Source organism: Hetaerina americana, unplaced genomic scaffold (assembly GCF_022747635.1).
Source record: "Hetaerina americana unplaced genomic scaffold, ioHetAmer1.1.p SCAF_4, whole genome shotgun sequence".
In the NCBI taxonomy this organism is placed as follows: Eukaryota; Metazoa; Arthropoda; class Insecta; order Odonata; family Calopterygidae; genus Hetaerina; species Hetaerina americana.
Genome location: NW_027286985.1, coordinates 18,751,057 through 18,778,192, shown reverse-complemented (window position 1 = coordinate 18,778,192; position 27,136 = coordinate 18,751,057). Strand labels below are relative to the sequence as shown.

General features: G+C 35.6%; 2 protein-coding genes across 3 annotated transcripts in view; both read right to left on the bottom strand.

Moving 5' to 3' along the window:
- The window catches only part of LOC139692369 (RING finger and SPRY domain-containing protein 1-like), a 38,959-nt gene extending 24,612 nt beyond the window's left edge, over nucleotides 1-14,347 (bottom strand). Inside the window, exons 1-3 of the mRNA XM_071590527.1 lie at nucleotides 14,143-14,347; nucleotides 13,463-13,915; nucleotides 13,081-13,246 (exon numbers count right to left, since the gene is read on the bottom strand). Coding sequence (XP_071446628.1) covers nucleotides 13,081-13,246; nucleotides 13,463-13,677 — 381 coding nt within the window. The 5' untranslated portion in view covers nucleotides 13,678-13,915; nucleotides 14,143-14,347. The remainder of the gene's footprint in view (nucleotides 1-13,080; nucleotides 13,247-13,462; nucleotides 13,916-14,142) is intronic.
- A 6,954-nt stretch (nucleotides 14,348-21,301) lies between these two features.
- Ptp61F (Protein tyrosine phosphatase 61F) overlaps nucleotides 21,302-27,136 on the bottom strand; it is a 30,949-nt gene continuing 25,114 nt past the window's right edge. The window contains exons 9-10 of one of the 2 annotated variants that reach the window (XM_071589784.1): nucleotides 24,712-24,825; nucleotides 21,302-22,241 (exon numbers count right to left, since the gene is read on the bottom strand). In XM_071589784.1, coding sequence (XP_071445885.1) covers nucleotides 22,202-22,241; nucleotides 24,712-24,825 — 154 coding nt within the window. In that variant the 3' untranslated portion in view covers nucleotides 21,302-22,201. Of the gene's footprint in view, nucleotides 22,242-22,325; nucleotides 24,826-27,136 lie in introns of those variants that run through there. The other variant, XM_071589783.1, reaches the window with a different exon arrangement.

Genomic DNA, 27,136 nt, shown 5'->3' with positions numbered 1-27,136 from the left:
CATACGATTCTTGCATGCAAAAGGATTATTGGCTGCTGAAATTCATCGGGAGTTATGCCCAGGTTATGGACCTACCGTTATGAGGGAAGGAAAGGTGAGACAATGATGCCATGATTTTAAAAATGGACAAACAAGTGTCCATGACGAAGAGCAAAGTGGCAGGCCCAGTATTCTGACCAATGAAATTGTTTTGCAAGTGGAAAAAATACTTCGATGTGATCATTGATTGAAGATTAATGGCCCAGCTGAACGATTTCCTCAACTTGGACGCACTACTGTCTACAATATTGTCATGGAAAACCTTGGATACCACAATTTGTGTGCAAAATGGTTACCGAAAATGCTTACCGACCACCACAAAGAGCAAAGAATGTCCAGGGGACAGGAGTTTTTGGCCCCCCCCCCCACTGTACAGTCCTGACCTTACACCTAGCAACTACTTCCTCTTCTTGCACTTAAAACAGTGGCTCGGTGGACAACATTATGAAACCGAAGAGGGACTCAAGAATGGCGTTGCCAATTGGTTCAACTCTCAGGTGGCGAGCTTCTATGCAGAGGAGTTATAGAAGCTGGTGCAGCAGTACGAAAAATGCTTAGAAGTGAATGGCGATTATGTAGAGAAGTGAAGTAGGTTTGTAGCTAACTAAAAGTGCCAACAAAATGCATTTCATATGTTTGATATGAGCATACTTTTTCCTGTGACCAAACGGCCCTTACTTTATGAGTATGCCTTGTATTATTCCTTAGTACCAATCTTCAAGTTGATTACTGTAGTCTCATCAAAAATAAATTTGGATTTTATTAAACAATCATTATACATTCACTAGTTTTAAGTATGTCATGACATCTATTTCAAAATTTTCATTATAACCAACGATTGAAATTATGTAGCAATTTGTACCTCTTTAAACATGTATACTTTTCCTGCTATCAATTTTTTTATCATCCAATTGCTCTTTACCCATGAAACAATGATAACATATCTTTTGATACATATTATTGTGTTGAATACTATTCCATAGGACTTTAGTCTTGGAACAACTAAATTATTGAAGTGAAAATTCTCATCGCAGCCCAAAGAACTCTCCTCAGAGATTTCTTGAATTGAAGGGTAAACTAATGAAATGTCACAACTGGTTCATTATGAGATAGACATCAGAGAAAATTGGCACCCAAAGAGCATTATAGAACTAGCTGCGAGAGCAGCAAAAACAGCTGGAAGAATTGCATGAGCAATTAATAAAGAGACCACATTTACTTCCTTTTGGATGAGAGTTAAGCTAGCTCATCTGAATGGGCATTTAACAATATAACAGTGGAGTTTGATATAAGAAAATCATCCGCTAGATGAGTGCACTGACTTTCGTCTCAGGACCACAAATGTATCAGAATGCAAATTTCCAAACAATGTTTGACCTGCTTTAAGAGCAATCAACAAGACTTTCTGTGCTGGTTTGTGACCACAGATGAAACTAAGGTCCACTACTATACTCCAGAGACAAAGTACCAGTCAAAGGAGTAGAAACATGTTGATTCACCACCACCACAAAAGAAAGCAAAGGATATACGGCCAACCAGTAAGGTGATGGCTCCAGTTTTCTGGGATACGAGAGGGATTCTGCTGATAGATTATCTTCCCCCTGATCGAACAGTTACCGGACAATGCTATGTTAACCCCATGGACCAACTACAGCAAAAGATACACAAAAAAATTTGGCAAGGAAGCCATTCATCTTTCCTCAAGACAATGCACACCTATACTTGTGTCATTGCCATGGTAAAAATATGTGAACTAAGATATGACTTATGCGCCACACCCGCCTTATTCGGCTCCATCAGATTTACATCCCTTCCCCAAGCTCAAAATTTTCCTAAGTGGAGATTCTCTTAAAACAAAGAACTAACAGCCAAAGTAGATTGTTATTTTGTAGGCCTGAAGGAATCTGTTTTTTTAGATGGGATAAAGACATTGGAACATTGATGGACCAAGTGCATTAGATCACAGGGAGACTACATCGAAAAATAAAAAAAGTTTCACTGAGGTAACTAATTTATATCCATCCCATGCCGAGAACTTTTCAAGTTACCCTCATAGAAATATTGCTTCTGTTGTGGGTACCGTAACAAACAAGTATTTTTATATTATTACTTAGTGTACCACTTCCAACTTTAAAAGTCTCCATCAAAGTGGCTTTACAGGGCCAGTCTGTCGCAAAGTTCTACAGCCTACTTGGAGGTAGGCCAAGCAAGGAGAAATTCACCATCAGGCAGAAAAATTCATCTCCAGGTATGCCATGAGGAGTTTAGGTATCTCCCTTGTTCCAAGAGACATTTGTATAAATAAAGTTAAAATCTAGCCCTTCATTTTATGTTAAGAAGGATATGGAAATAGAAGGAACTCCTCTCCTTCAATTACTGGTTAATTTCTACGTCTTAAGTTGTGTTTACAGGATCCTTATGGACACTTTTTTGCACTGGTAGGAAATCTAGTAACCTCTCCACAAAGGAAAGTCCAACATTTCGTCCAAATAATTACAGATAAATTCTACAGCACTAGAACTGATATTTAATTGTAAAATCCTGCAATTAAATTCAGGCTTGGAACAGAATTGAAATGAACTAACAAATTTAAAAGGTGTCATATATTAATAAATAATACTTCAAATTCTATGATTAACAATTGTATTGGAAAAGAAAAATAGTAACTTTGTGATTCCACTGAAAAATTTTTAATACAAGACGACCTGGGTTTCAACATTCAACGTCATCTGCAGGTGACAACTCTGACAGACATCCATCCATAAATATATTACACTCCGGTATGGGTGGGGAGGTGAGAGGGTCGGAGGGTGGGTGGAGGAGGGAATTGAGCAATGATAGCTAGTGGGAAGGGTAGAAAACTTACTTAGTAGTGACTTAAAATTTGAAATTTTATGCGTAGAATAGAAAGGATTTAAACTAGATGCTTTAGAGCAGCTTGAAATTTTAAAAAGTGTATGCTCCAAAGAGAATATTGTTGTACACCTCCCACTCACCCCTCCTTAACTTACTACTTATTGATACCAGTATAAATGAGGGTAAGAACCCCTCTACTTCTCCCACACCCTCCCTTGACCTCAGAGATATGTAAAAGGCTTTGGTATTCATGTCTATGAACCGTTCAAAACCCACCCGCTTTCCTCTGCCATTAGGAGGAAGGCTCCTCATAAGGTGCCTCATGTTTTCCACCCTTCCCTCCAACTATCATTGCTCAATTCTCTCCCCCACCCACCTTCTCACCTTCCTGCCCCCTATCAGAAGGTAATATATGTAGATGGATGTCTGTCAGCGTTGTCACCTGGAGATGACGTTAAACATCGAAACCCGAGTCGTCTCATATTAAAAAATTTTCAGTGGAATCACTAAGTTACTATTTTTCAATACCAATATGAATCGATTCCATAAAGTTATGCCAGAAACCATCAATTATATTTAAGAATTGTACTTAAATGCTGGTACTTTTCATGTAATATCAAATTAAATATTTTGCTATGGAAGAAAAAGGGTGAAGTAATATCAGCTATCGTGTTGTGTCAATTTATAATCCAAGCTATATACGTACCCTCCAGTTGAATTCTTCCTAAGAACTCATTTAAGATAATATATAACTAAGAATGTGCTTTCAAGAAAAAAGTATGATTCAATTCACCACCTACATATTCTTTACTAGGAAGTTATTTAATGTAAAATTCAATGCTCAATCAGTATGAAAATACCCTGATTCTCTCCTTTAATTTTCATGGTTGCACCCAACAACCTACCCTAAATGGGAACACAATAGTTTTCCATACATATGCACAATTCATTTAGGGCATGCCATTAATTGAAAATGCTAATTTAGGGGTACTGGCTGACCAAGGATGCACTCTGCACTTACTGAAAATTGTGATGTTAGTTCTAATTGACGAAACTATGTTTGGCGAGCATTTAGGGAAGTAAAAAATTTATTTCCAAATCAAAATAATATGACACAGAATGGCAAAGCATCATCAAGAAAGACCATTTAGATATTAGAAAAAAACTATCACCACAAAAGTATTGAACTTTAAGGACCAGATGTTAAATGGAACTTCATTGCCAGAAACACACTACTAAAGCCAGTAAATAGCCAGCCATAGATGGAAATGGGACCATTTATCGAGAACTCGAAACTTGATGATGACCTTCAAATGTTGAAGATTGTGCTAATCAATAAACAGAAATTTTACTAACTATGCTATATCTCTCGGAAAAAATTTGGATTGACTGTAGAAGTCAAAAACAGCTGCCCTAGAAAATCTTGATCTGATAAAATTCTGGTTTAGAGTCTAAAAATTCTAATGAAGTTACAAAATGATTTCAATAAACCATAAGCACAGTAATAAACTCGGAAGGTCGGTTTGGTCAGTGTTGGTAGAGTTCACCCAATTATAAGCCCAACGGCATGTGAAATTTACATGTCAAGGTATGGAGACCAGACCTTTTCCCTGTGCTACATATCGTTTCCCAGCAAATTCTGACACCTGAAAAATCAGACAGCTCAGGTGAAGCTGAGAGTGCCCTGAAAGGCATGCCTGAAAAGTGAACCCGGGTCCTCTGGTTTGTTGCCCAATACTCTACTACCAGACTATTACATCCCATTATATATAATTTATTCACGATATAGAGTCAATTAGTCAGATAGTTCAATAGCTTCAGCAGATATTCATCAATTTTGTAAAACTATAAAATCATTAACCAATTCACAGTTTTATCTACTCATCCTCCACCAAATGAGATCACGACTGGATTAAGATATGCCATATTTACCCAATAATGCAAGTGAAATCTCCTTTCCGGGGCTGGTATAAAGTTTTTCCAACGTGGCAATTGTAAAGATAATATTGTGATAATCACATTGGCGTTGATAAACCATTATGTCAATAATGGAAAATCTATTCTGGTGTAGTTGATGAAAGTTTCAGGAAGATAAAGATGATCAATTTTCAAGATAAGAACACAAGATAACTATTGATAATGCACTGCATGGAATGTCAAGATATTCCAAATTCCTATGATGCTTTTTCTGTTGATTTACCAGGACTTAAGGATGAATACCTGAAGTGTTTTTAGGCAAGCACACACTAACTGTGTAATGTCATTTTTCTCCACTCACACAGCCTATTCCATTTTCAAATTTATCAAACCAATACTTCATGAATTTACCAAATAAAAGTGAAAAAAACAAATCTTCAAAAAAGAAATAGAATATAAAATTATAGATGATTAATGTTAACATATCACACTATCTGGAATGTTAAGGTTGTGCAGTAGTTTAAGTAATTATGCTATTAACAAGAGAGTTCAAATTATAAACACATACAAGTAATATCTCAGAACATCCTTGGATAAAGGTCAAGCAGCACAATTTTATGAATAGAACTTTATAGGTAACCACCGTAGCAGACGTAAAGTAACTGGTTCTCCTATCTGAAAAGTGGAAACTTCATAAATCATAGGGGTAAGCTCTATGCTAACCTATCAAAATTAACATTCAAGTTGATTAATGTGGTATGGCGTCTTTGAAAGAAATAAGCATGGTCTATTGTGGCTTGCTCATAAACTATTGGGTAGAACGAACAAAAAAAAAATTAAAATGAACAAAGGAAAGAAAATATGAAATCCCACAAAAACCTTACGAGTCAGGGCTTATGTTCAGGTAAAAATGAAAAATCAGCAAAAAATATGTTCAAGGCATTGCCAATAATTATGCTGGCTGAGGTCTGACTATACATAGTATGTTCTTTATCTAATACAGCTTTTTAAGTATCAGGAAGCATGAGCAAATTTGGAAAAATTAAGCCCCAGAAAAAATCATAAAAACGTTGGGACAGAACCAGCCTCATAAAACCAAATTGACATTAGAGACCATAAACGTAGTAATTTTAATGGAGCCTGACTAACTGGTAAAGTATGAACTATATACCTTTCAGCAGGTGTATATTTAACTGCTCAACCAATATGATGGATTGACCCCAGGCTTGAGAAATCAGATATGCATCTATCTTTGATTTAGATAAGTATATAATTAATTGATGCATTAATTATTGGGGAAATGGGATTTCTCACAACAAAGAAGTAAACATTTAATCATAGCAGAAATCTTGCTATGATAAGAAACTATTATCTGTGGGTTATAGTCACAAGTTAACAAATCTGAAGAATCATTACTGAATTTGAATAAGCAAAACAAAGAGTGATAAATAATTATTGCTTAGGCCTCTACCATCAGGATTATTATGAGGTGATGCAATACCAATGATGAAACCCGACTGGAACTGAGCAACTTCACTCTGTCCATGGACTTGGCCATATGGCCACCTGTATAATAAACGAAGGATCAAACGTGGATGTTACAGTAAATGTGGTTTTATTCTGTGCCTAATGAACTTCAGTATCTGTGAAAACAATACAATTGATATCACATGATAAGTTAATAAGAGATGATAGATAAACAGACAAGTTACATCAGATCCTTAGAAGAAGTATAAGACATGATTTAGAAAGAGTACTAACTTTGAAGTAAAAAAAAGCAGATCCTGATGAAATGCCAAAGAATTATGAATTAAAATAATGTTTCTATCTTTGCTCGATTCTCATTTTCCCCTTAGAATTGGTTATATTTGATTGAAGAAACGAATTAGGATTGTTGACATGAGAGAATTAAAGAGATTTGTATTCAAGAAATTAAAAAAAATTTCCTGATAAGATTTTGGATTCCTTCATTTTCACTCTTAACAGTGAGAAGTGATATAAAACTGCCAATAATTTCTTGCCTGCACCAACACAGCACTACTACATTAGGACGTCTATTGCTGGTGCAGTATGCCTAATTTTCAAATCCTTTTTTGGTCTAAATTTTTTCCATACGGTCAGGAAATAAATTATTTCAAATATCACTATAATCGGATGAAGAAATGACATGGTACGTGGCATTTAAAAACAATGTATTTCTACACATTTCGGGTAAAACGGATACTTTTACGAATGGAATTTCACATCTGTTATTCAAATGCCAGTTCCATCATTTTATTTGACATTGACCGAATCATATCTCGAATAACTGCATGACCCGTAGTTTCCAAGAAACGGCGCGAGTGGTGGGGTGCCGCTGTCTGAAGAAAAACACGGCTCGACGTTTTTATTAGGCGTGATTTGCGCACCAAGTGCGACTAAGTTACTAGTGACGAGTTATATTCGAAAAACTCTTTTGATTAAATAAAGAACAATGAACAAATTTGTCATGCAACAATGCACAGACTTAGTAACTATTTTTAATATCTTGCAAAGGAAACTGTCACCCTAGTATTTTTCGACAAGGTAACGGAAGATAAGTGCACCAAAAAAACAAACGCAAATGCCTTGGAATCGCATATCACATATAATAAACTCAATAGCAAAAAACATTACGATTTTCCGTAAACTTGAGAGATGTAAAACATTTCATAAACAAAATTGAGTATTTAACTGTTAAGTTATCTAAGCAATGCTTCCATGATTCGATATTTCTTTGGGTTTCTTTCTAATGACCCTATTCTGAGGTAAAATGATCACTCCTATAAAGACGTCTCAGGTGATGCTGCTGAAAGAGGTGTGACGTTAACGGAGTAGTATAAAAAGTCATTTAATGGAATTGATTTCATATAAAATTTGTTTTGATATTCGTCTCCAACTACCGACGCAATTTCCAGCCTTCAATGGACGTTGCCAAAAGGGTATTGACAACATTGAATTAATCTGAATGGGCCTATGTCAAATTAAATTGACAAGCAAGATCTCCTATAATTTTAATTGGCAGAATAACTAGCGCAAAAATATCTTTAAGGTAATAAAATAAAAATATTTACTCAAAAATGGGTAATGCATATAAATATATCTAGGTTCGGACGTTTTTCAAAGAAACATTTCACAAACCTTGTAAATTTGATGTAATTAGTCCTTCAAATTATATTTATTGATTTAACTTTCCAACTTATTTTACAAACAATATTCCTCCAGGTTGGCATTCTTTGAATCAAAATATTTTATTCGTGACACGCATTGACAATAAATAATTTTCTACTGTGAATACTCAGTTTTGGTTTCTATGTCATAAACATAAACCCAAGTTGTTTCACCTGTGATGATTATTCTTAAGAAGGTTAAGTTATTGTTCAAACAACTGAGCAGTTCCTGGCTGATGCCAACATGTTTTTGCTTGTTAATCCATTCATACTTAAGGCACAACTTTGGACGTGACACGCTGTATGACCAATATTTCTGTTAAAACGATGAAATGCGATGCACCATTAATGTTTTCTTCATTGACAATCTTCCTGACATTTAACCTATAGTTTGTACACACAAAATCACTCATGCTGTTTTCGTGGGCATTGTTTGTTGACAGTGATGGTTGTCCACTTCTCAGTTCTTCATCGATCAAGGTTTGCCTAGACTGGAAGCATTTGTACCAACAAAAACACTGGGCCCATTCATTACTGAATGCCTCTAGAATCATTGCGTGTCAGTTGTATTTTCCCGAGGTTAAAACAAAATTCAATTCAAACGTGCTGTTTTTCTAACACCATCAACAATTCTTACCGGCACAAGATTTTGTACAGCAAGCATGCACAAACTTAGACAAAAATGGCTGTTGTGAGGGGACAAGACAAAAAAGGGCCACAAGCAAGGCAATATTTTACTTCTCACAGATGCCGCAAGAAGGCGATACCTCACTGATTATGATCTATAATTCAGTTTGTGTGTAGAATGACCAGTCTCATCTTTTTCTGCGCAGTTGAATGTGTACCTTTTTAGAGTGATAAGCAACTACATCCATTGATTTTACCAATGTGGATAAGACAAAATCTGTCTTGTCTTGGAGGTGCCTACTTAAATACAATATGTCATAAATGCATATGATATCCAAAGAGAAATCTAGAGCAGATCTTATACAGAGACATGACAAGATCAGAGCTGAGCAGCATATGAGGGGGGGACATATTAAAAAGATAGAAAAAGTTCAAAGGCAGCAAGATATGTACTCGGAAGGTACAAAAGAACAGATAGTGTCACAGAAATGCTAGATATACTGAAATGGGAGAGATTGAAAAATAGAAGAAAAAGGAGTAGGTTAGGCGCGATGTATAAAATTTATAAAAAGGACGAAGCTTGGGAAGATTTATGGCAAGGGATAGAAAAGCCTAACTTTAAGGGAAAAAACGACCATAGTTTCAAAATAAAAATAAGGACATCAAAAACAAATAAGAAAATATAATCTTTTTTAAATAGAGATATTATTGATTGGAACCAGATGCCTGGAGGTTTGTTTGAGCCCTTTCCATCCAATATTAGAAGTTTTAAGTATAGATGTAAAGCAGCCACTGGGTAATAAACAGTTATTAAAATATTGTTTGCATGTGATGTGGACAGCATTTTGTACGTGATGTGGAAGTTTGTTTGCATGTGATGTGGAAGTGTCATTGTATGTAAGAATATTTTGTCTCTTATCTGTTTTTCTAGTGCGTGTATGTATATAATTTTTGTTGTAAGAGTTATCTTTGACCAAACTTGACCGTTGCCACCAGGAAAATCGCCTAATTGTAACGTTATTCTAAAATAAATAATTTAAGTACTAAAACAAATATTTTCATACTTTAATTTGATTTTTATTTTAATGTTTCATGCAACCAACTTTTTTTTATTAGCAATCTGATGCTTCTAGAAATGTTTAAAGTAATTTTTCAGAGTATACTGCTTGGCCACAAATTCCACTTCAGTCATCTGAATATTGAAGCATGACCAACTAAGGAAATGGTTTAATGAGGATTTTCAGCAGCATGTGAATAATTGAGGTACTGAATTCAGGATTAATTTTGTTAAATTTAATCATCACAGAGGAAATGAAAAAAATTGTGAAAATCACTCAAGGGGTTTTCATCGATATTATCAAAGGTTTTATATCTTAAGGATCTAAGACCATATGTTAATAGTAATCATTTAGTGGACTTTACAACGCTTTTCCATTTCACCTAGGAGTAATTGAATTGTTTGTCAGACAGATACACAGAAGGCCAACACATGATCCTTGTGCTGCAGCAGGGCCTGAAATGATTATCTTTGAACATTAAGCAGGCTGCCTCCCTCACTTCTGGGCTTATTTCAAGAATTGGTCTGTCCATGGCTTAAGCACCTTTTTATTTGCACATAATACAGCTGTAATTCTCTCTGCTCCTTCTGTAGTAAACTTGATGACATATAGCAGTGCTGTAGAGCAGCCATTACTTACTTGGTTTCTAGATATCTCGTTAAATCTATACGCTAGAAAGTCCCAGCATTATGTATTTTTTACTAATAAAAGTAAAATAAATACAAACTTTCATGCTGACTTTGATAAAAAATTTATCCCAAAGATATATTCTATGACATTCAGAGGAATAACAGTTATGTGGGTAAAAGTATGAGAACCTGGGTAAATGAATCCACCCCATTCATTTCCTTGGTTGAAAAATCCAAGAACTGTGGGGGATGCCATAAATTTAACCAATCATCCGCTAGTATGCGTTAAAATGTCATCCGCTAATATGCGTTAAAATGCATTACAGTAGAACCCCACAAAACGAGCATAATCCGTTCCGCGATCTTGCTCGTAAAGCAAAACTCTCGTTTTGTGAAACTAGTTTTGACATATAAATTAAAGTAATACCCAATAATCCGTTCCACCAAAAAAATTAATTATGAAAAGGCCTATTAAAAGATAAATATGTATAGGATCGTGGATCACATTCACCTTTTCTTCTGTCGCCTAATGAAGCAACCGGGAATGCAAACTCGATTTGTAAAAGCAAAAAATAATCGAAATAAAGTTTTCTTTTGTCATGTTATTTCCTTTCTACCAGAAGGCTGTCTTGAGATATCTGAGACGTCGCTTCAAAAGATGTTAGGAATGCGACTCAGAATGATCGTGAAATAAGTTTATGTTGCGCATCGCCACTGCCTTATTAGGGCGATGCCTCGCATGTATCGAGCGATGCAAAAGTTTCCCGTGACCCCCACAGCACCCCCATCGTGGAGTTAATGAATGGTAAACAAACAGGGGTTTGATTTTCAAATCGCCGCTCCCGTTTATGCAAAATAGCAGCGCGAGACTGCCTTTCATCGCCCAGTGATCGGAAATGGATTGTCGTCTCCTGTTAGGCGCACAAATTTAGGTTCACTTCGGCATATTTTTCCTGAAGAGAACCGTCTCGTCACAATTAAAAACATGCCGTGGCAGACAACCTATGAATCTACGAGCTCTTTGAAGTCAACGATGAAGTTCTCCGCTGCCTTTGACTCGGCGTGTGCTGCTTCATCATGCCATGGATGATGGTTCTTCTCGAATCACACACAGTTCCCCTTGTTCGCCATTGATGATCCTGATAGCTTATTCACAAGGTCCGCGTAAATCACTTCTTAATACGTTTGATTACAAATTTGGAAAAATGTGTGATCACTAGCGACGTTAAGATGCTAGTAGAATAACTACTAAAGACAAACTGCAGTGGAAGGCACCCAATGAATCCAGGAATTACCCTTTCCTCATTACTCTTCAAGCGAAAAGTCACTCGTTAAGCGAGTAGTTTTCAGGACCAATATCTTGCTAGGAAATTACTCCCTGTACGATTTGCTCGCTAAGCGATGTTCGACAGTAACTTCAAAGTGTAAAAATCATTTGCCTTGAAGGGATCCGGGTCAAGGCTAATAATTCATACATTTTAAAATTGATGCATTGTTTTCTGTTATTATGCGATCGTTCCACAACATTATGCCTGAATCTGGATTGCAATTATTCGGGTTAAAGGAATAGCTTATAGGCAATCATAAATTAAAATAAAAATGTTACCTAAAATTAATTGAAATTAATGCACTCTTGCCATCATTGTCTGTGGTATTAACATGCATATAATGTATTCACTACGTGTATGTTTCATGAAAATATTCTCCACTTCAAATAAATTATTTTTTAACGACTTGCTCATCCTGGACAATGAATGTTGATTGGCTCTTCAAATGGGAGTTGAATGCTTTAAGGTTGTTAATCAACCTTGGCGGAATTTTCAGTTATTGCACTATAAGATTTGATCAAAGGAAGACTTCATTCTTCTTTCAGGAGTTCCCATCACATTGGTTGCTTGGGTAACCACAGTGTTGCTCAGTACTGGAGGCATGTCAGGTCAAAGTGATTTTGTTACATTTTGGCTGCTTAATATATTTTATTTGTTGAATTTTGCCAGGAAAGAGCGGAAGAGGATTGAGTGGGAGAGAGGGATAGAATCTGGAAGTGGAATCCACATACAATTTCTCTGTCTTACTCCCCAACCTTCTTTGACACACTCTCCCGGAACACTGACGTTAACAAAAGAAAACTTTATTAATAAAACTTGGGAGTATATCCTTCAAACACTACACCTCTGAAACCAAGGGTGAAATCACTTGTGGGTGAAGTCCTAGTTGTGCCATATGATGCTCAGCCAGAAGGATGAATACATGCTTTGCCTGATGTTGAAAAGATTTACTCGACCTCACACAGGAAAAGTCACAGCACTACAGAAAAGCCACTCTTGAACAACCAGTCAGAGCGCTCCAAGTCAGTCATCAAATGCAGCAGCCAAAATGTGACATATCACTTACTGAAGATCTCTCCAGGAAACGTTGATACCCAAACTATGTGATTCACCTTCAAATTAGTGTGTTTTTGTGCCCTTTTAGAGTCTTGTCAAGGAGACTTTTCTAAGCATAAGGAGCTAGACAGTGATGACAAGTTACAAAGATTTGGGTATTTCTTTTTCAATTCCAATAACTAAGGACTGAATTTAGGTTTTAGAAGTTTAAAACGATATATAAGATATACACTAAATGAGCCTTTGCTTCCTACTCATGGTCATCTTAAAGTGGAACAATCCCCAGTATCAGTGTCTTTAGACTATTTATTCCCTCAAGTATATGATATTAGCGTTCATATTTTATAAACAACCAACTATATAAAACTTCACGAAAACTTACTTTGGTTGGTAGAGGACAGTCATCAAGCAGAAGGGTAATGACAGCAGGTCCAAGAGGATCTCCCATCGGGATTACATTTACCATGGAATTTACAACTTGTATCCACCCCTCCTCCTTATCAGCAATAGCATGCAGTTTCATCATAGATGGAAGAGGCTCCTGTTCACTTTAACAAAAAATTAAAATGTGCACATGAAAAATCTTTCATTTAAAAGAAAATGGACAATAACTGAACTATGATTCAAGGCCCTTGAAGTAGAAAAAGAATCAATTTTCAAAAGTTAGCATGCAGAGTGCTAATCAGTAAACAAACATTTAATGACTCACGACTGAAGAGGCACTAAAACACCATATTAAATACGATTAAAAAGTGGACCCTTACTTCTCCACCAATGTTCTTATCACTGCCAAGGTTTTTAAGACTAGATGGTCAATTATTGACGAAGAAGGGAAACTTCCATGTATATCTTCCATGCTTGATATGCAGAAAGGCCACTCAACTTCCATTTCTCCAAAAATAGATTGCATAGTGCCTGAATTAACCTCCGGTTCATTGTTTTCTTCAGTTTTCTCAGTTTTGCACAAACACGAACCCATGATTGAAGCAATAACCCCTACACATTCACAAATAACCTGGACAGCACAAGCTCTACATTAATGATATAAACATAGTTAACAAAATAATGTCCATTTGAGTTTTAAAACATGCCACACGTATAATCCATTTTTATCTCTTTTTGAATGGCTTATCAAATCGCTTGATGTTCATATTTGCAGAGAGCCATCGCTTACGTTCTGGTGTGTTCTGGGAATAAATCACTTCGTAGCAGAGAACCTAAAGGAAACAATATATATCTAAATTAACTCTAATCACGGAGATAGTAGCCTCGTTCACTCACGCTGTCAATTGAATTAAACACTGATTACAGAATTTTTACGACATCATGCCATAAATAAACACCCTACATTCTCCAAACACCGCGGGTTTTGAATAACTCATCCTTAATTCACAATAAATTACATGCTAATGCCATAAAAAAAATATTAACCATATCTTCATACCTTAAAACAACTACGACACATTACGACACAACAACTAAACTGCTCTCAAAATTAAACAAAAATGTAGCCTGGTAACGGAATGTCTAACATGATGAGATTCCGTCGTAATTTTGCCAATCACATGTTCTCAATTCATCGACATGTAGAATAAAAACAACTCGCTTTCGGCAACATTCTTCAATGCAAATACGACGAGTACGACAAATTCTCCAACGGGTAAACAAACAACTTCCGTGCATGCGTAAAATAAAGGAATAAAGATAAGCCTGGAAAACCCTCGCGCGCAGTTTGAAGAGGAACAGAGCCGAGTTATTCCAGCTAAGTACGTTAGAAGGGAACATTTGCTCCGTTCACTTTTATTGTATTTTGAAATATCACACAAATTCACTTTCGCATACGACCACTTTCATCCCACGGGAAAATAATTGGGTGGTTTATGAGATTCAACTTCCAAATCTGGAATATGTATTTTTCACTGATGATTGTGGATAGAAATTTCTTAGATAAATTACTCAGTCATGAAATTTTACATTATTATGTTTCTTTAAGTCATAACAAGTCTTTCAAGGAACTTGAAATGTTAGGGCGATAATGAGGAAAGGAAAATTAGAAAACATAAAGTGGGAGATGGAAAGACGAAATATACAGGATATGTAGATATTTTTAATCCATTCTAGGTGCGATGGAAGGATAGTGGGGATTATAGAAATTATAGTTATTGAGTTGTATACAGTGAAGAGGACGAGATCCAGCAAGAGGTTGATGTAATATTGAATGAAAAGGTAGGAAGAAGTGTGGTCAACATAGAGCAAGCAACGTATAGAATATTACTAATAGACATATAAGCTAAACCGACGAACTTAGTCATTGTTCAGGTGTACAAGCCACCGGGCCACCATAAGGAAAAAGAAGTCAACAGGGTGTACGATCAGTTAGAGGACATACAGGTAATTGCGGTATTCCTGCCGGTAAACATTTGATAGTGATAGGGGATTGGAATGCGACGGTAAGAGGCGGGTAAGGAAATGAAATATTGAAGAATTAACTGGATTGACAAGGAAGGAGTATCTGCAGGCTGTAGAGAAAATCATGACTGAGGGAACGGAACTGAGTACTATGGAGGAACAATTGAAAAATATCAAAGGACAGCAAAAGCCAAAAAATAAACTATTGGAGCTGTTAATAGGAAAAGGACAAGGGAACCATGGATCACATGCGATGGTTAGAAAGATACATGAGGGAAGGAAATGGAAGAATGTAAATACAGTTAGGTAGAGGGAAGTACAAAGAGTGAAATAATAAATCGCAACGGGCAACAAATAAAACAAAAGAAGCATGATGGAAGATGCAGTGAGAAGATATGGAAAGTTTGCAGAGGAAGGGTGAAATTGGTAAGTTAAACAGCGAGGTTAAATCACTATTGGGGAGTAAGAAGGGAAGATCTATGCTAACAGTTAGAGGTAAGCCAGGTAAGATAATAGTTGACACAGAAAAGATCCAAGAGAGATAGAAGAAATATATAGAGGAACTGTATGGCAAAGAACTAGGGTCAACAAGGTTAGATATAGAAAGAGAACACGACGTAGAGGAAGATAACTTAGGTCCAGGCATACTCGATGATGAGATAGAAAGGGCATTAAGGGAGATGAAATCAAAAAAGGTTGAGGGAGTGGATGACATTCTGGTGGAACTACTAAAAGGTTCAGGAAATGTGATAGGAAGAGACTGCATGGACTGATTCATAGCATCTATGAGAAAGGAATCTGGCCAGAAGATAGTGAGATCAGTGTTGATTCCTGTTCCAAATAAAGTTACGACTACATCATGAGAGGAATTTCAAACAATAAATTTTTATTTTGCGTCAAGCTAAAGTGGCTCTCAGCATCATTGACGAAAGGAAGGAGAGTAGGGCAAGTGATTGCTTATGGGTTGATTAGTTTGGGCTCAGGAAGAGGAGAAGCATGTCTGATGCCATTGCAGTAATGAGACCACTAATAGAGAGGAATATAGAATTCAATCGATGTATTTGCCTGTGTCATAGTTTTCAAAAAGGAGTTTGATAGAGTGAATTGGGAAAACAAGAGAACACGAAGTCTGCCCAATAAATACTTGAAGTGAGGACATAAAAACTTTATTTTGCAAAATTTAGTCTATATCAATTTTGCCCCCTTGAGAGTACTCTCCATTCATTGCTATGCACTTATTCCATCTCCTTTTCCACTGTTTAAAGCACCCTAGGAAATCCTCAGCCGTTAGACTTTTTCGTTTTCTCGTTGTTTCTTACTTAATCATGTCCACATCTTCCCAGTGATAACCTGTCATCACATTTTTGTATTTCAGGAATAGGAAAACCTCGCAGGGGCCGAGACCGAGATATGGTGAATATGGGGGATGATCAAGGATGGTGATTGAATTTTTTGCCAGAAACTGGCAAACAATCAATGCTGATTGTGCAGGTGCATTGTCATGGTGAAGGATCCATCCATCACCTTGAGTCAAATTTGGTTGCACATGACACATGCAATCTCTCAAATGCTTTAGAACTGTTTGGTAGAACTCAGAATTTACTGTTTGTCCTTCAAGAATAAAGTCATGATGAACAACACATTCAACATCAAAGAAAGCCAGGAGCATGACTTTGATTTTCGATCGGCTTTTCCTTGATTTTTGGTTTGATTTAATCCACTTGAAAATGGATATTTTCTTCGGAACATTATCACCACAAACAGCTGTCAACATTTCATTAATATATTGATAACTTTTACTGCACTTCACAAAAAACTTGATGTGGATTCGTTGCTCCATGATTGCATCAATTTCCATTTTTGACAAACAGTAATAACAAGGACAATGGAAATTAACACAACTGGTACCATATGCACAGCTCGACAATCTGCCAAGCACAGATGGTTCATTAGATCTCAGGCAACTAGCACCGCTAGTGGGTGGGGCTTCATAGTCTGCATCATGGCCACCAGATTGCGCATTTATTGGACAGGCATCATATTCTGCAGAAAATAAGAATAGATTGAAGGGATAGGAGGGTAATCCACAACCTCTACATTTCTCATACTGCTCAGGTGCGAGGGGCGATGGAGAGTCCAGATGGGCAGAGTTAGGAAGAGTTGTAAGGCATGGTTGTCCAATATAGCACCTGTGCTGTTACCCACAGCTCATCCACCCATGTGGTACACAAATATCCCCTGAACATTAAGGGTGAGTTCCAACCATTTGGAGCCAAAATGTTTAGCAAGCATTAGATATTCCTACCAACCATATATTCAGAGAACATTCCCAGAATGCTGAGGGAACACTCATTCCAAACACCAGGGGAGTGTTCTCAGATTGTATGAGAAATTAAACCTGAACAGTACTGTACAATCCCACTCCCAACCAACACTACTAGTACTTGGTTGGAGAATAGAGTATTAGGCTGATATATATGTGATGTGCATAATCTCTATTTATCATTATCCATGATTATTTTTTTATCATTATTATATTAACAAATGACTCTCATAATCTATAAAGTGGAGTGATATATGTGACGTGCATAATCTCTATTTATCATTATCGATGATTATTTTTTTAATCATTATTATGTTAACAAATGACTCTCATTCTTCTTGAAGACTGGATATGAATTTAAAAAAAGTAAAGATTGCACATCAAATATTAATAATTCACATGCAACATCTGCACAAGTAACTGAAAGATAAAAATAACATTTTCTTATGCATCTGCATATAGTTTATTCTTACCCCAGTAAAATGTGTCCCATCTAGGCAAGTTAACCTACTATTTACCCATTCTGACCTTCAACTTTATCCTTAAACCATGTTGTTTCTGTGGTTTCAATTGCAATTGATTTCAATATTTTCCAAGGTCGATATTATCCAAGTATGCTTAAAGTGCCTTCACTCTCATTTATTAGATTTGCCATTAAGTAAAATATTTTCTTTCTCGACAATTCTGGAGACCGGGACTTTTGATTGTGGCTGAAAAATAATAGCTCATGAAAGAACAGAATGTAAGAATTTAAAAATTTATGAAGGCACCCTATAAGATATTTCAGGATGCCACATAAATGAAATTATAACATATGTATATAAATATATATATTATACAATGCTGAAAGAACAAAAGCTCACTGAAAATATGTAGGATAAATTTCTCCCTTGTCATTTATCTGTATTGACAGATTAACTGTTAATATTTCTCCCCGAGAATTGTTCTTCTGCAAACTGAGAAGTAATTTCATACATAAACACCTAGATAATCATTAAAGATTATCACAGAAATGAGAAACTTTCTAACCTGTTAAACTGGCTGACATTCCATTAGGCAAATTGGCCTTGATCATGATTGGTCAAAGAGAAAGAGAGGCTTTTGAAGTTTTAAGAAATGTTCTAAAATATAATTTACAAAATAATTGAAAGAACTTACCATTTCCTTGAACCACTTCATGCTAAGGAAAATAGGAAATCATGGCTTTAATTCACAATCATGGAATCAGAAACATTGTAATTCATCCACTTGATCTAAAAATATCAAAGGCCAAAGTGAGATCACCACTATTGTATCATGCATTATTTATCACCATATGCCTTGATTACATGTTTTATGACATTTGGAAAAACTTGAGTTGTACATTTGCTGGAATGGAATTCAAACAGAGTTGGAATTAATACCCTTATTTCAGTGACAAAGGATTTGTGTTCAGGCAAGTTTCAATGACTTGGAATAAGAGAAAGAATAGTGATTGAGCAGTAGCTGTTAGGAGAGGTAATCTCACCACATTTGTAGACGGGAATAGCCTTGGAGAACTTCAAAGAAATACCTGGAAGGAAGAAAGAGTAAATAAAATTGGCAAAATGATTAGCTATTTTTAGCCAGGGTATTACTGCTTTAATTGAAAAAGTATTTGGGAGTCCAAATATGTCTTTACAATTAGGGGTTTTTAAGGCTAGTCAAGGCTGTATTAATTATATCCACCTGACAACATTATTTGAAATGGGAGTAGTGTATAGTAGCACGTTGGCAAGTGTCGCTTGCTTCCAGGTGATCACCAGGATACTATGGTCCCCCAGTTTTCCTGTATTTCCCTCATATTATTCTGACAACTATCTTCGCTAGGCACATAAAAATTACCTTATCACCCAGGACTACCGGCAGATTTGAGCATCACCCACATTTCTTAGGTTTGGACAACATTATTATCTTTACAAAATCAGTTGACCACTCCCATTTCATGAATAGTTCCATAAACTTACCTGTTGCACTTTTCCCTTAAGCCTTTCATTCCAGGCTTCCTGTCTTTCAGGTCAGCTATGGCTCTTTCTAACTCACCTCTTGTTACCTTTGGGCCAATGGCATAATCCTCATATGCCTCAATCTTCCAGATCTATTCTTCAGTCTCCACTTGAAAGATAAAGCTCTTTTATTTATTCCTCCTGTTTAACTTTTATCTCCTCTGATTTAGGTGGTCACTTTCTCATTTTTACTCAAATTTCCTTCTCTTTCTTGGTGCCCTCTTTGCAGAATTTTATTTAATCCAATTTCTGTCTCCTTTAATTCCTTTGTGTATATTGTCTGCCACTTCTCAATTTGCTTTTCACCTTCCTATCCATCCCTCTCCACTATAATGCACTGCACTGTCTCATTTCAATATTCTTCTTTCCTCACGGTGGTCTATTTGACAATAACCTCTTTTTTCTTCTTCCTCTATACAGATGCATTATTCCATTCTGCTAACACACTATCCTATCTAGGGTTAGAGATTATTTCTTGAATTAGCGCCAATACTGACTGCTCCTTCAATAGTCAGCATCTTCAAAACCTATTTATTTGTTGTGCTCTCCTTATTTCTTGTGACTTCAAGAGGTGTCAAATGCACAAATACAAACAAAATACACACAAGTGATTCAGGAGTTGGTTAAGTGAGGCGCATCCTCTGTAAACCTGAAGAAATTTCTCTACATATGGTGTAGGTGTGCAAAACTACATTAAGCATCCACATCCACCATATGTTAAACCAATGTTTTTTTTACACATTACCATAATAAAGTAATTTTATAGTTGATAAGTGAAATTATAAAATGGATTGGCAATATTTAAGAATCTTCCCATATTAGTGTTAGCCACCTGAAGGTAAATGATACACTGAGATACAAGTTGTAGCACAAATAATAGCGACTACATGCTATGAAATCTTCCTCAAGACTCAAACTGGTGGTTTTGTACTATGGGTATTCCAAGAAAAAATGATTTAGCAAAAAATATGATCAATTACAATAGCTGATAAGAAAGTGGTTATGGAGCATTACAGCAGCAATTCAATAATTACTTAGTACTCAAAAATATCAACTATATCAGTAGCTATGTAGTTGGCAAAGAGGATTCCAAGCTCTAATATTAATTTATGATGTATTTAGGAGCTCTTCAAACTTAAGGCATTTCGTATTAAAATTTACTTTCAGCATCTCAGATGGGACTCTTCTTATATTAGGATCGACTCACTAGGCATGGAGTTGAAATTTATGATAGATTCCAAATAGGTTTTCAGGGGAGCAGGTATAATAATGAGGGCTTTCAGCTTTCCTAAATTTGTTTAACTAAGTTAATCTCAATATATGATATTACTCCACCACACTTCTTAAGATCTTGCTACATGGAATATCTCTTGGTAAAACATATTCTTCTTACAAAGCTGTTTCTCCATCAAGAGTAGTTAGGGCTGGAATGAGGTAAATGGATCAGGTTGCGTAAAATTTTTTTTGGGCAAACAAATTCACTACCCTGATCACTGAACGAATAAACTTGGAATTTTTTCACACAAAATATGTTTGTGTAAAATAATAACAAGTTTATTCAGTGAGCATAAATTTTCACTAAGTAGAGCCTCAAAACATTAAATTTACCATCCTGAAGTAAAAATATGACACACTAGAATGCATTTCACTACAGAAGCTTATGATGGTCACAGGACATTGTGTTCTTAACATAGAAAAGACTTATTTAAGGTTAATTTATTATGGTCTAATATGCCATGAGGAACAGGTTGTGATTAAGGAAATTAGAAGTTGAAATGTTATCCGTGGAAGAATCATGTGCCTAGCAAACAACACTTGACATCAAATAAAGCACCTCCCACTTCTACCTCAATAGAAGTTTTATTATGATTGACAAAACAATCTACAAATGATGCTCACATTTCTATTCACTATTTCTGGTTGAAGTAATGGAAATCTTTCAAATGCATTTTACAAAACTGAAACTGGAAAGACAAAAACCAGAAATACAAATTATGAAAACAATAATGTGATGCTCTTCCACCTTGGTCACCACAGGAATGGATGTGATATGAAATTTAATTTGAACAAAAACATGATTATGAAAACTTAAAAAATAATTTACACTCCACAGACAATTTCAAGGCAACAAAGTCAAATTGATGAATTTTCTAGTGCCCAACATTGATCACTTCAAATAAATACAAAATATTTAATGAATCAGAATGATTTGAAAAATCAGCGATAAATTAAATCATACATAAAATTCAATTTCCATATTTCTGAACACAAGTGGTCATTTGGTGGCTGCAATAATTTAATAAGGGTTTCAGAAGTGGAGTGCAATCACGCTATACAGACCACCAGTGGCTTAACAACTTAACAACTGAGCAATGGTATTGAAACCATCTAATATTTTTTATCAGCCTGAGTATAAAGGCATCAAATAGAAATAAAGAGTAATTAGTTCACAGCTGGTCAAACTGTAATTTACCATTTCACACTGCACAACAAATTATTTACAAGTCTATGTAGTGGGGCAAACATTGCCCCAAGGCAGAATATATTCACAGATGTGGAATGGTGTCATTTTAGAGTTTTCTCCAGTGCCTGGCACAAAACATAGGATAACTTGTGCAGCATCACATCATTTCCACAAGAGGAAGTTCCACGGCCCTCACCAAATCACTATATATGCCCTCCAGTGAGATCAGCCAAGTAAAATATTTGACAGATCATGTACAGGGTGTTAAGAGTGGATCTCACTATCAGTGCTTATCCCGAGACTGCTTCTGCTTTTTGCTCAATCTGAAAGAGAATATAGCTAGGATGTACCGACAGAGCAATGCCAGCAGTAGGCAATCATATTGAAATTCATTAAAATCCCACATATATTCCGTCTTAAAAATCTTTACTAGGACACGAGCAGTCACACATCTCTTAAATACAGATACAACATATGTAAAATTTGGGCACATTTACGTAAGTTACGAACATTTCACTTTCACACTTGTTCATGCTCACAAGCTTTGAATTATGGTTAATTTTGTATTATTCTGCCATGGATTTTGTTATGTATGACAACAATACATTGCAACCATCAAATCCATAATGCACAATTACATTGGTTAAATTACTGTTACAATGTCAGTATTACCAACAATTCATAAGCCATCAAAAAGTTATCATAAACTGATCTAAACAATCAAGTTATATCAGAACATTTACCAAATTTTCATTGTTACAAATCCTACATTACTTCTCAATGGTAATGAATGCCATTCTCTCATGATGATCAGATATAAAAACTGACCTCAGAAGAAAAATTAAGAGGTGCTACTCAGCTTTTTACAAAAATACATATCTCCACATTGGGTAAAATGCAGGTTAGGATAGGAGATAGAGATGTAATATGCATTCTTTAGTGAATTAAGAAAAAAGCATAGTACAAAGTTAATGTATTGTCGAGTGTCATTTGTTTTCTTGAGCACTGCGGTGGCTGCAGAGGAAAACCTTACGCAAGTGTACCATAGACACTCCATGAGAGGCACTTCCACATATTTCAAGTGCCAATAACCAATAATGCAATCGTGGGCCATGTCACTTTGCTCTGAAATTGTAAAGCACCTTTCACTAAGTCAATCTTTCCACTTTCATTGGGGAAGGGTGAAGTTAAATCGCAAATGCAACATGGTCACCCTTTATTTTCATTTAAAAGTTCTTCAATTAAAAAACACATTAGCCAGTTTCATCTAAGAGAAATGGCTTCAGCAAAAAATAAGCTCATAGTCCTGGTGGTGAAAGTTGCACCCTTATACAGGGAGGTTCTTTTGGGAATCACACTTTTTTTACCAGCCCTCTAGGATACTATTCTTTGATAACTGGTGAGGGATAACAGGATAAAATTCCAGTATTCAAATACACATGCTGGTGGATAAAATAACCGCCAAGTTTTGAATATTCACCTATTTACACAAAAATAATAAAACAGTTCATACTTTCAAGCTTACAAATGAAAATATGAATGTACATCAATCAATTTCAAATTTATAATCAATATCAGGTACCCGCCTTCAATTATGAGATTCACAGATAGAAAACAAGACAGAGTTATAAGAGTAAGACTAGTTTTGAACTCCTTCATGTTGGCAAGTTAATTGAACTAAAAGTGATATGAGACAAAAGTGGTCATGGTATCGAAAATAATTGAAAAACGAACCTGCAATTACAAAACTACATCAGAAGTGCAAAGTCAACTGATTCAAAGATTATATCAGACAAAGACTGGTAGTTAAAGACTTATGGCAGTGACATTTTTAATGGTTTCCTTTCCATTTATGTTACATTAAATTAATCAGTCAAAGTCTCAACTTGATCCTTAAAATAGCATCATAAAATTCTGCCTTCCCACCTTAGTGTAAATACAACTGGGTACAAAGCTGTTACCAACATTGAGCACTGACCTTACCTTAAGTTTTGGACCAAATTTCATCCTGATACTTGCATGAATACTAAAGCATCATATAATGGGAATGTTCATAAGTGTACAAGAAATAGCACAATCAAAAGAAAAAAATGTGACAAACTTCAAGATGCAGAAGATCTTTGGTATGAGGAGCTTTTGCATTAAAATTAAAGTGCATAACAGTTATAAATATACACAGTGAATGTGCATAGCATAGGTTTAAAGCACAACTTATAAGACTGTCAGAAGTAATTATGCATGATGAGTAGCAACATTACAGAAAAAAGCCATTAAAAAACAAGTGAAAGAATAACCATCTGTTACTTCAAGAGTTAGATGAAATTTATGCCACATGTGTATTTAGTCTAAACAAAGACATCCGCAGACTATGAACAAGCATAAAAAATCAAAAACATTTAAAACAAAAAAAAAGATATGAAAAACCCAATAATTAAAATACTGAAAATTACTGTAGTTATGTAGCATATGCTTGAATATATCACACGGGAAGTCCTCCATACCATCAATCAACATTCCCTTTAGTACATTAACACAAAAACAAGACAAGGAACTTAACTTTGCAGCTATAGTTTGCATTAACAGTCAGGAGAAACAAGTGACAGAACCAAGAAGAGGAGAAATTATTATATGCTGATCCATATTCATTCCCTCAAACCTCACTTGTTAACCCTCCCTTAAGGAAACTTTCGAATGATTTATTTATTTCATTGCCAGTAGTGCCTGAAGTATATTACTCCCCCACCCACAATGACAGCACCCACGGTAACCCAAGTGAATGTTCTAATTAAGGACCTCTTCCAGTCATGCCACGCCTCTGCATCCTTTAGCTTCCTCTTCATTTCCCTGACTTTCTCCTCTGTTTTGTCCTTGCGCTCCTGACGTTCTCGGCGACGACGAGCTGCCCCACTGTAAGGAGAAAATTGCAAACAATTTAAGTACTTATATTCAAGTATCTTACTGTATCATAATAGGACAACATAGAAACTGCATGCCAGAAGCTGATATGAATGAGAGAATGTAGGAAATTTGAACATTTTGACCCATTTAAAAAAATAATTTTTAAAATAGTTTTTTAAAATAGTAAATAAATGCTTGGATGAAAAAATACAGAGTAATGCATGACATCAGGAGTTTAAAGAAAATGAAATTTAAGTACATTTTTGCAAAATGCATATTTGGCAAAATATAACTTGAGTAATTAATTTCTAAAATCGAAATACCAATAAGAAAGAATTATGATAAAAGAAGACACTTGGCTTCTCCACATAGAATATTTTTATTACGACCTAAGTTTTGTTACAGCATAACATCTTCATCCTGAAGATGTTACGCTGTTCACCTGAAGATGTCATGCTTTAAAAAAACCCAGGCCATAATATAAATATTCTAGGGGGAAGAGCAAAGTGTCTTCTTTCATCATAAAGAATTTCTAACATGTTACGCCTGAAACTGTTATTCAGAAAGAATCAGATGCTGTAAGTTTATTCTAGACTGTGGTAGCAGTGAGGTAGTTAGTTCTTGACATGATTTCATTCAAATTGAGAATGATTAACTGCCTTCACTTATACATGAGATTTATTCTAATATAAAACAACTACCACAAAATTGAAGATAATATTACCACATTGCCTGTTTTTGATGAGGTTGTTTGATGGAATTATAAGGTAAATTCATGAAAAGAGTAAGATTTAATAATTCTAGAGTAAAATCTATAATTTATTCAGAAATTTGTCTGCAGATATTTTTAATGTCATCGTGGCATCAAAAAGAATGTTAATCATATTGTAGTAAATCAAGTTGCAAAATATTTTAACCTTTTGCTTTAACTTGGCTTGTACCCAAGACGGGTGCTTCATTGACCCATTATGTTCTCTATTTCCCTGGAGGTATTTCACCTATCAAGTTTTAAACATACATAAATAATGCTATTATTGAATACCCTTACAGTCAGGGAAAACATGTAAGTGAATTCTCAGCAGCCATTGGGAATTCTATTACCTATCTCCAAAAAATTGGGAAAAGACTCCTGTGGATCTGTCAGGAAAACAATGCCAACTACAGAAATTAAGGGTGCAGCAAATGTGATGACAAATATCTAGTTATTTTAATACGAGGGTAATTAGGAAATTTCTCAGAATAGAATGAAAATAAATGGCTTACCTCCACGAAACTTCTTTTATTTTTTTATAGTCCCCCTGTACCCTAATGAATTTGGTCCAGAAATGTTCCTATGTCTTTATCATATCTTGAAAATTAGCTTCCTTCAGGCCTGCAAAATACCTGTCTATTTTGGCTGTTAGTTCTAGGTTTGTAGAGAATCTCTGTTCACGGAAGAAAACGTTGAATTTGGGGAAGAGATGAAAATCTGATGGAGCCAAATCAGACAAATAAGGTGGGTGTAGCAATAATTCATATCTTGGCTCACGTATTTTCGCCATGGCAATGACGTGTATGGCTGTGCATTGCCTTGATGAAAGTTGACTTTTCTCCTTGCCAAATGAGGTCTTTTTTTGTGTGTCTTTTGCTGTAGTTGGTCCATGAGGTCAACACAGCATTGTCCAGTAAATGTTTGACCAAGGGGAAGATAATCTATCAGCAGAATCCCTCTCGTATCCCAGAAAACTGGAGCCATTACCTTTCTGGCAGACCGTATTGCCTTTGCATTCTTTGGTGGTGAATCAACATGTTTCTACTGCTGACTCGTACTTTGTCTCTGGAGTGTAGTAGTGGAACATTAGTGTATTAATTTGTGTATCAGCTGATGAGAGTATGAGGGTAGTCATATAAAATATTTATAACTCTTGCAAAAATTAATTGATCATCGTGATAATGGAACAGAGGACAGAAAACGACAATTTATCACTAAAGATTACTATTTTAATGCATGGAAAAAATGTTTGATTTCTTTGTATATATTGCAATAAGTTACTTTTTCCTTTCTCAAAATTAGTCAATCACTGTAATCCTTCCATGATTCATAGCTCCAAATACATCTTCAGCATTGGGCGCATTTCAACTTGATGCATTCAATAAAATTAAGCGCTAGAAATAATTCAAAATCTAAAATCTTGCAAACTTCCTGAAAATAGTCTTGGTAGTCTTTGCACATCCTACCCCAAATGGGCTGGCGGTAAAAGGGTTAAAATGGGTCAAATATTGTTCGGAAAATTCCATTCTGATGCATTTATGATATTCAGTCAGGAGTCTCAGCACCCAT